We start from the raw sequence: 10,914 nt of genomic DNA on the forward strand, positions 1-10,914 counted from the left end.
AATTTATGGCTAGAAAACTGAGATCAGCTTAATCCTTAAAGGTAAGTGAGGATTATATAGTCGGGGCTAGTGCCAACTCTTTAAATAAGCAAAGTTATTTCTAATATTTGTGGTTGAATGTAACACTTGAAATAAAAGTCTATTAATCATTCTCATTGGAGCCCTGGTGACACAGTGGTTAAGAGCTATAGCTGCTAACCGAAAGGTTGGCAGTTCAAATCCAGCAGCCACTCCTTGAAAACCCTATGGTGCAGTTCTGCTGTGTCCTGTGGGGTCGCTATGAGTCAGAACCGACTCGATGGCAATGGGTTTTTTTTTTTTTTTAATCATTCTCATTAGATTTAAAAGATTACTAGTAAACACATAGCAATGTTGTTGTTAGTTGCCATCAAGCTGGCTCCAACTCACTGCAACTTTATGTATAACAGAACAAAATGTTGCCCGGTCCTGCGCCGTCTTCATAATCCTTCATATGTTTGAGTTCATCGTTTGGCCATTGTGTCACTCCATGTTCATTGTGTCACTCCATCTCATTGAGAGTTTCCCTTGTTTTCATTGGCCCTCGACTTTGCCAAACATAATGTCCTTTTCGAGTGATTGGTCTTCACTGACGTGTCCCAAGTGAGTGGAAGCCTCATCATCCTTGCTTCTAAGGAACAGTCTTGTGTTTCTTCTATGACTGACTTGTTTGTTCTTCTGGCAGTCCACGGTATATTCAGTATTCTTTGCCCACACCACAGTTCGAATGCATCATTCCTTTTCTCTTTTCCTTTTTCATTATCCAACTTTCACATGCATATGAGGCAATTGAAAAGACCATGAAAACACACAGCAATAACTTAACACAAAGCAATAACCTAGTAGGACAAGATGCTACCGTAATCCACTTTGATTTAAAGTGAAGGATGACATCTACTTGAATTGTACACATAAAGCTATCATTAAAGTGCAAAAACTCCGTGTCTCCTTGTAAACTTTCCTTCACCCACAATGCAGTTTCAAGGAAAGAGGTCTTGTTTAGAAGCTACACCTCTTTCAACTATACTCACACACAGAGAACACTGTCGATGGTAGCTTTGTCTAGCACAAAGGGAAGTGATTGTGAAATGTTAGCATGACTGTAAAGACTGAAATGGATAGAAATATAAGCAAATCTCAGTTTCATATATGAGCTTTTTCCTTATGTTATAAAAATGCCTTTGATTATCTCAAGAAGTATTTGTAAAATTTTCTTCTCAAAATCAAGTTCAATTTGCTGAATTCTAAGAGTTTTTATTTTCATACTATTTAAGATTGTTTTGTCAACCTAATTTGATTATTTCTAAGGTCACGTCAACCTTATTAAAAAATCTTATTGAAAGGAAGAAAAGCGCAATTTCAATTCTATGTATACTACCAAACTTTTCTACAAATTCATAGATATTTCCCATTGAAACTGCTTTTTCCAAACAAGTAGGGGTGGGGGAGACTAATGTAGTGAAATCACTAATGTTACTCCATCAGCCTTACATTTGGGAGAAATAAAAATAAACTTTTTTCAGTGAAGCGTGGAATTTAATTGGCGCCTGATCTTTTCCCCTCACGCATCTGGTGACCAGTACCATAGTAGAAAATTTTAAACTAGAAGGAGACATAATCCAATTCAATTTCCTTTTCAAAATGTCAAAGCCAATAAATCCAGGCCCCATTACCTCACACACAGCTTTGCTGTCCTGACGGGGCTGCTGCTATTTACTGGCTTTCCACGCAGTGCCATCTTCACTTCCCATTTCAAGGGGGTGTAATTTTACAGATGCAGCTGCGTTCTTTCACCATTGACAAACAGGGAATGTATGCCCGGCTTGTTCGACATCTTAAGGGGCTCTAGTGGCAGCCTGCTTGAAAGGTGTCTTAGGTCCTCTTACAGACACTGATTCCCAGCCGTTTTAGAATCATGATTTTGTGTCATTGTGGAATTTTCCTGTGCCTTTCATAGTCCTTCCTCATTCTAGAAAATGCTACGTGGCACATATGGTTTATGCAACAGATGCAGTTTCATTTTGTTTTGAAGTTTGGCACTACCACTCGAGTTGTCTGGAAATTCTGTGGGAGACTCCTGATCCATCCACAGTTTGCCAAGGAACTGCTTTTTCACTAAGCTTGTGCCGTGGCCTTCATAGGCATTTGATTATTACAACAAATGCAAAATTGCATAGTGTCTTAGTTTGACTTCCTCTAGAAGCAAATTGGAGACAGGGCTTTGCATGTAAATAGTGTTTTGGAGGGAAGTGAAGGGAACACCCAAACAGGAGTGGGCAGTGAGAAAGTAAAAGGGAAGGAAGCTATTAAAGCCAGTTGCCTTGGAGTCAGCTCAGACTCATGGTGACCCCATGTGTGTCAGAGTAGATAGAACTGTGTTCCATAGGGTTTTCAGTGGCTGATTTTTCAGAAGTAAATCTCCAGGCCTTTCTTCCAAGGTGTCTCTGGGTAGACTCGAACCTCCAAACTTTCCTTTAGCTGCCGAGTATCTTAACCATTTTCACTACTCAAGGATTCCTAGGAGGAGCTATTAAGGGCATTTTATCAAACCAGTTACAACTGTGGATAAGTGAAACTTAATACAGCTGCAAAACACTGGGACCCAGTGGCCAACACATACCCACCCAAAGTGCAGGGGAGCTATGGGATTCACCCCTCAACTCCCAAGGGTCGTTGGTTGAGGGCTGTTCTTGAAGCAGGGGAAAGGGATTAAGTCTCAGGCACTTGTGGCTTGCCACAGAGTCAGTCAAAGCTGGCCACAGAGGCCAAAGAAAAGATCACAGGCAAAGGAATACAAGGGCTGGTAGTTGGAAGTCAGGCTGCTGTGCCCCAAAGTGGAAAGGGCAAGGGGACAGGGAGAGGTGCCAGCAGGGCCTGCTATGCATCCATAGTTCAGATTTGAATGTGCTCTGTCAGGGGGGCTTTTTTACAGGCACACAAGCAGGCACATTCTCATCTGAAATGAGAATGATAACTGATAACTTCTGTGGATGAGCACTTCTCTTGTCAAATCACCATGCTGTCATTTCCACTTAAGACACATGTACTGCTAGGAAAACGATGGAGCCCTGGTGGCGCAAGGGGTTAAGCATTTGGTTGCTAGCCAGAGGTTGACAGTTCAAATCTACCAGCCTTTCCTTGGAAACCCTATGGGACAGTTCTACTCTGTCCTACAGGGTCACTATGAGTGGGAATCGCCCTGGTGGCTCAGTGGTAAGTGCTTGGCTGCTAACCAAAAGGTTGGTGGTTCAAACCCACCAACTGCTCTGCAGGAGAAAGATGTGGCAGTCTGCTTCCATAAAGATTACAGCCTTGGAAAACCTATGGGGCAGTTCTAGTCTGTCCTATAGGGTCACTATGAGTTGGAATTGACTCTATGACAATGGGTTTTGGTTTGGGAAAAACAATAGGATCCTGAGTGTTCTTTGTATTTTATAATGTAGGATGAATAAAGGGTCATTGGAGACAAAGAATATTTTAACTCACTGCACAGATTTTCATACATATTTTAGAACATTTGCAGATTTATTAGAAGAATCAGACAGTGGTACCACCAGTTGCCGTCGAGTCAGTTCTGACTCATAACGACCTTGTGTGTCAGAGTAGAACTTTGCTCCACAGGGTTTTCAGTGGCTGATTTCTTGGAATAGATCACCAGCCCTTTCTTCCAAGGTGCTTCTGAGCATGTTGTTTGCATCACTCAGCAACTCCTAGACAGTGGTGTTTAGGGGATTTCTCATGTCACCAAAAGTCTCTTTATTTTATAAAGAGATTGGCCATGCGATTCCTTTAAAGAGACCCAATTAAGCAAAATTACAAAGAAGATACTTTTTCCCTTTGCTTTGGTGATCCCTACCCCACCCCCACCCTCGATGCCAAATTTTATTCCCGTCAGTTGCTTTTAAGCTAGTAATCATTCATCTGCGTGGTCATTTCCTTCTTTACACTGCAGGTTGGTAACTCCAGGGCAACCTCCAGCAGAAGGCATTCTTGAGAGAGAGGAGTAGAGTATCATCACTCAAGAACCACTTGTTTTCTACTTAACTTTTCTATTTGAGAATAATAGGACCAAATGTAGCTCTGTAGGATGGGAGCCAGCTGCCTGTGAATATGCCCGCAGCTCTGCTCAACTTTGGAGGGTAGCCCAGCACATAAGCATAGCTCGGAGCCCCGCTTACTGGCTGGGATTGCAACCCAGTCTCCTCCACTTACTGGCAATTTGACTTTAGACAAACTACTTAACCCTTCTCTGCCTCAATTTCCTTTCCTGTAAAAAAAAAAAAAAAAGCCAGTTGCCATCAAGTCAGTTTCTACTCATGGCGCCCCCATGTGTGTCTGAGTAGAACTATGCTCCATAGGGTTTTCAATGGCTGATTTTTCAGAAGTAGATTGGCAGGCCTTTCTTCTAAGGTGCCTCTGGGTGGACTCGAACCACCAACCTTTGAGTTAGCAGCCAAGCACATTAACCGTTTGTACCACCCAGGGACTCCTTTCTGTAAATAGGTATTATAATAGTACCTACTTCTTAGGGTTTTCTGTGATGATTAAATAACTTGGTGCATGTAAAACACTTTAAAAAGTACCTGTCATATGGTACATATTCAATAAATTTATTATAACTAGCTAATGATATGATGCCCATAATCCTGCGAAGGTCTGCAGCCAGTTCATCATCATCACAAATCATCTCTTAAATTAAGGATTTATGCCTTATTTAGAGATGGCAGTAATTGATGTGTTTCCAATTCTGCATCAATGTTATTGATTCCCATAGTTCTACATATCACCCAGGTTCCAGTGACTTCCACATCTTTGCACAGTTCTGGACTCCAGCGCCCTGTGATGTACAGAATCGTGTTTCCTGGTATTTACCAGAACCTTCACCTTGATGTCCCATGGACACCTGAAATACAGAATGTCCAAAATTGAACTTAGTATCTCTCTCCAGTTCCTGCTTTCCCACCAAAAAAAATTTTTTAAAACTCCTCTTCTTCCTGCTTTTCTTGTTTTGCTTATGATATCATCAACTACTCTGTTACTAAATTTAGAAGTCTTAGACCCACCCCACCCCTTTATTTTATCACTACCTCAAATCGAGCATCTTTCAGGGAATGTACATTCTATGGCAGCAGTGCCTTTCAAATGTAGCTCTTGTTCCCCATCCCAGCTGTAGCCACCCTGGTTATGGCACAGTCATCTCTCCCCCGAACTATTGCAGTAACCTCCACATTGATTTTTCTGCTTCATTTCATTCTTCATAGTGCCACAAATCTATTTAATTTCTAATCTGATTTTTGCCATTCCTCTGACTGAGACTCTCCATTGACTTCCCGTAACCCACACCATAATGGTAAAAACTAGCACAGAAACTAGTACATTTCAACCCCAGCTTCTCCTTCCCACCACCTATCCTGCTACTTTCTACCCTGTGCCCTAAACCACACTGGACTACTCACCTTTTTTGGAAACAGATTTTTAGGTCTCTAAGCCTTTGCATATGCTGTTCCCTATGCCTGGAACATCCTTCACCACTTTAACCACCTGTTGAACTGTTACTCATCCCATGAGGCCCAACTGAAACATCTTTATAAAAGGAAAAGACTTTTGGTGACATGAGAAACCCTGGTTGCTTCTAAAATCCCATCACATGACGGTATTGAGCCTTTACTTGTGTTTCTGTAATACCCTTTGACTCTGGACACTAATGTCACACTAGTAAAGATATGGAACCTCTTATGTAAGACAGATATTAGCCTCGACAATAGAAATGTAAACAACCACAGTTACGGACTTTCCCCCCTGTTGCTAATAATATTAATTGACCATTGCAACATACATAAAAAAGTGTGTGTATGCGTGTATAGCTTATTCCCAAGAGCAGACTGAGTGATTCAGTGTTCTTTTCATTACTGTATTGAAGAAACCAAATAGCCAGCATGACTATCAGGTTGGATTTTAAAAACTGCGTTCTTAGTAAAGTCTGGGAGGAGCTAGCACTGCAGAAATGCTGCATAACAAACAACCCCTCAGATTGCACTGGTTCCCAGCAACAGTTATTTTTCTTGTTTATGGGCACATAGGTCAGCTAGGCTTGGCTCCAGGTTGCAAGTCGAGCTTGGTCTGCTCTACCTGTGTCATCTGGGACCCACAGCAACCTGGGACATGTACTTTTTATGGTGATCACAGAGACACAGAGACCAAGCCAAATCATGCCAGCAGGTCAGAGCCTCTGTTCATGCTGTATCTGCTAACATTACACAGGCCAAAGCCAGTCATGTGGCCAAGCCCGTGTCCAAAGGGGCAGGAGGGGTTACTCCTGGTTCTCTAGTAAGAGGTATTGCCGTGTCATAAGGCAAAGGCATAGTGCAGGGAAGGAGTGAAGAATCAAGAATAAGAATCCAACCTCTACCACAAAGGTCTTATGATGCTGAAATGGATTGTAGAAATGTCAGCTTTGAAAATAAACTATTTACCAATTGCCTGTATAAAGATAAGAAGCAGTATTTTAATGTTACATTTACAACACTGCACTTTGGAATATGGTCTAATTATATCCATCCTTGTTTTTTCTAGAAAATTGAAGATGTTTGGATGGGGTCACCATCACCTGTTCCCGTGAGATACATTAGCTACATGCCCCTTTTAAAGGACGTGTTTGACTTGGAAGAGGATTAACTGTGCCATAACCATGCCAGTCTTTGTCAACTCTATTTGATTTACTGCTCTAATTCTGCCAAGTTTATTTTAGTAGATATAATTTCATTAAAAACAAAAAAGAAACAAGGCTCATATTAAATTGAAATCCATAAACCGCAATTAATCTTTTGTCACTTTAGATTTTCAGAACATTGTATTATGTTGCTGATGTACTGCACTATTAAAAATGCCATTTGAAGAAATATCTAGCATTTTTATTAGATGTCTGATTTATGTTAATACCAAAGAATCTTATGATAATTTTCCATCCAACAAAATTTGATTCATTCCAACATGAAAAGAAAATGAATTTTGATTGCTATACATGACAGTAGAAAATCAAATTATATCAGAGCAGTAAGTTGTGATTCTATTAAACATTTTTTTGAAATCTCCTTGACACGTGTTTATTACTTACATAATTAAGCTTTGTAGCAACCTACCTCATCAAAATAATTCTCAAACTTCTCTCAAGAGTGAAGATATTTGTTTTCTGAAACTAGTAAAGCCATGGAAAGAAAAGGTACCCCCCCATGCACTCATGAAAATTTGGGAGAGAAACTGAAACATATGCAGTGTTTATATTTTTAATGCCCTTTTTATATCTGAACCCAGCTTGTTACATTAGGAATATATGCATGTGTATATAATTATAGCATGACCAAAAATGTATTATGACTAAAATATTGAGGGGTGTGAATGCTGAAGATTTGGAGAGATTTTTTTTTTTTATTCATCTCACACACACGCAACACATATCCCCCCAGAAGTTAAAAAGAAATTCTAAAACTACAAGATTTTTTTCCCCTGGATTTCTCTATTTTTTAATTTTTCTTCTGGGCCTAAACATCATGAGTCTCACCAGAACTTTTGCCACGTAGTGTACATCCGATTAAAAGCCATGACCCTGGACCTCTGGGAATTCTGTGTAAGAAGTCTATATCAGTCCACCCCATTCTTCGGTGTTGGGTTCTGTGTATCATAAACCCAGTTGCTTGGTCTTCTCGGAGACAATGGAAGCCCATCAAGAAGGGATTGCTCCATTTACCTTTCAGGAACTGCTATGAAGAAAGGCAGAGTAACTGATGACATCTCAAGAGCTCTTTCAGTCTCGTTATTCTTTCATTCCACATTTGCAGCAGCATCTTGCCTAGAAATGAGCTGGCTTCTTGGCACTCAGATGTGCCAATTTGCTTGACAACAATGGCTCTTTCATTTTTTTGAAGATAATAAACTATTTGTATCTTTAAACCTAGGATAACTCTACATGTGCCATTGTTAGAATAGACACCACTGGCCTCTCTGATAAACTAGACTCATTTTATATACTACAGCCATCTACCCATAAAATCTAATTTTGATGACTTGATTTTTGTCCCAAGATTTTTTTTTAAGACAACTGACAGTACCAAGCCATTTTGTCACTTTAATATTTTTCATTCCCCCAGAGAGCAAGTTTTTAGAAGGATGACACTTTCCTGTAACTTTTCAAGCTGACAGATTTGTCACTTACCTATTCAACTCTTCAGTTGGTTGTCTTCCCTCAAGATTTTAAATATGTAGATAATTTAGCCCTTTTACAGACTTGTGTAGTTCATTTGAGAAGTGGGAGGAGAAAAGGAAAGGGAGCAAACCAATGATATGCTCCTGGGTTTGTGGTGTGACAACTGCTCATTCTATTCCATAGAACTGTGTTACTGCCCTGGCTATTCAAAGTCAAAGCCCACAATTAGCAATTAAATGGCCATTATAAGAATCATGCCGATAAACATGATACATTGCAGCCATACAGACACTTTAAATAATTATTCTTTTTATAACTAAGCCATATACTGGAGATTTATAATTTAGAGATAATATCCCCATTAGTAAAGTTTATGACCCAATAAACAGCTCCCACTAGTTAATAAATGCCAAAGCCGTAAAAACAAAGACTATTAATGTAAGAATTTCTGTACCTCCCACTTTTGCTGGTGGTCTCGAGGCACTGAAGGGAAATGCTATCTTAGAAAAAACATTTATTCTCATTATGTAAATATCAATGAATTGTCTTACAGTCCATCTGGAAATCTCCCAGCGCCCCCGCCCCCGCCCCCCACCCTTTGGTCACAGGTGGTCCAGAAATGCTGATGCATTCTGCTTCGGTTTCAAGCTGGAGATAACTCTGGTTTTCACCGTAAATGAACCCTGCGACTCAAATCTTTGAGGGAGGTGGGGAGGAAAGCTGGGATTTCTGCCTCTTCTCTCTAAAAAAGAGACATCACAACTATTGCCATTGTTCCAGGGTAATAATTTTTTTAAAGTTTCACAACCTTTGCATATACTTATATTTTTAGCTGTCTCTTCCCTCTGAAAAAGAGAAATCCCAACTATTGTCATTATTGCAGGGTAGCAATTTTTTTTTTTTTTTTAGCGTCATAGCCTTTGCATATACTTACATTTTTAGCTGCTAACGTTTTCTCACTTTGACAGAATAGCAAGTGCTGCCTGTGGCCGGCCGGGTGAATTGAAGGTTAATAATATAGGCAAACCTTTTGTACTAAGAACTAATTGTTTTTTAGTATTCTTGGAAGCACGGGAATGATTGATAAAGTCATTTGAAAGCCCAAATCACATCTTTTCAGAAGAAACTGATTAAAAGCTGTTGAAGTTCACATTAAATTGTTTGCTGAGTCACTGCTGAGTATGGATGCTGTCAGCAGGTAACTAATTTGCAGTGTCTATTTGCCTTTTTTTTTTTCTTTTTAAGGTAACGATTTGAACCGTTTTAACTGTTTGAAAACTAAAGTGGATAAGTCTATTGGTTGGCTTACTAAAATAGTTTTAAATTTTTGTCAATAGATTAGAAGTGCTGTAACTATAAAGCATTATAATGTTTTAAACATTTTGCCTACTTTATTCTAGGTATTGCATTTTGCATTTGATTCAGTAAATATCAAACATTCCATTCTTGTTAGTCGTCTTTTTTATGTTATGCCTTTTGAGATTTTGGAGTTCCTGGGTGGTGTAAACAGTTAACCCGTTCTGCTGTTAACCAAAAGGTTGACAGTTCAAGTCCACTCAGAGGCGCCTTGGATAAAATCCTGATGATCTGCTTCCAAAAGGTCACAGCCATTAAAAACCCTATGGAGCACAGTTCTACTCTGACACACATGGAGTCACCATGAGTTGGCGCCAATGTGATGGCAACTGGTTTTGTTTGAGGTTTGGGTATTTGGGCTGCTAGTCTTTGACACCTCCGTCATGAGTTCAGTATATTTAAATTGCCCTTCCTTCTTTCAAATAGAAGGGAGTTATTGAACAAAATGAAATCTCCCCCAAATAAAAACAATATGTTGCCTTTCCAACTTGGATTTATCTTAATTTGAGTGAGGATTGCTTCATAGCCTCTTCCACTTGTTTCTCTTTTCCCCTCCCCCTTCCTCCACACATTATGATTTTGCTCTAAGTTAGGTAGTTAAATTCTTCAATAATAGCTTGATGAAATAGTAGGTCTTTCCACAAAATAAATATTTTTATGATATTGAATAATGAACTGTCATACCTTCAATTTTATGTGCATTCTCTTTAGTTATGATTATGGTGCCCTGAATTTGTTATACCCTTCAAAATTGTTCTGTAAACAAGTTTTCAGACAAACAGCTTCCAAATGCTGGTATAAACATACACTCAAACGATGATTCTCTGCCCTAATGTTTGCTTGGGCAAAATTTGAATTTAAGTTGGAAGGCAGGTTAGGACCTTTTCGAAAATGAGTTTTGTAAAGTTGACAGAGCACATTCAGAGACACATTGCTCTTCAATTCCCAAGAGAATGTTATGTCTAAAACCGGAAAACCCACTGAGGCCAGATCAAAAAGAGACTAGCAAATAATAAACCTGGAGCAATAATAGAACAAACATCATTATTACTGGGTAATTAACTGAAGAGAAATTGTAATTTACCTCCACCCACCTTCTACCAGGTTATATATTGGTTTAAATATATGTTTTCATTCAAGGGCTATTAAGTTCCCTAAAACTAAGAGTTCTGAGACACCTATGTGGAAATGCTAATCACCATTTACTTCTTTGCATCTATTCCAAGTCCCCAGTAAAATTCCTTCTAAGGGACTTCCGAGCCCATTATGCCATCTGGTGTGTGGTACGGGAACCCAAGGGTCAGCACTGCTGCTCAGAGCAACTGGTAACGGCTAAAAAA

At 39.5% G+C, this 10,914-nt stretch overlaps 1 protein-coding gene across 1 annotated transcript in view; it reads left to right on the plus strand.

The window, feature by feature from the left end:
* The window catches only part of EFHC2 (EF-hand domain containing 2), a 230,156-nt gene extending 223,254 nt beyond the window's left edge, over positions 1-6,902 (plus strand). Inside the window, exon 15 of the mRNA XM_049871277.1 lies at positions 6,592-6,902. Coding sequence (XP_049727234.1) covers positions 6,592-6,693 — 102 coding nt within the window. The 3' untranslated portion in view covers positions 6,694-6,902. The remainder of the gene's footprint in view (positions 1-6,591) is intronic.
* Positions 6,903-10,914: the final 4,012 nt, after the last annotated feature.

The sequence above is a fragment of the Elephas maximus genome, chromosome X (genome assembly GCF_024166365.1).
Source record: "Elephas maximus indicus isolate mEleMax1 chromosome X, mEleMax1 primary haplotype, whole genome shotgun sequence".
Lineage (NCBI taxonomy): Eukaryota > Metazoa > Chordata > Mammalia > Proboscidea > Elephantidae > Elephas > Elephas maximus.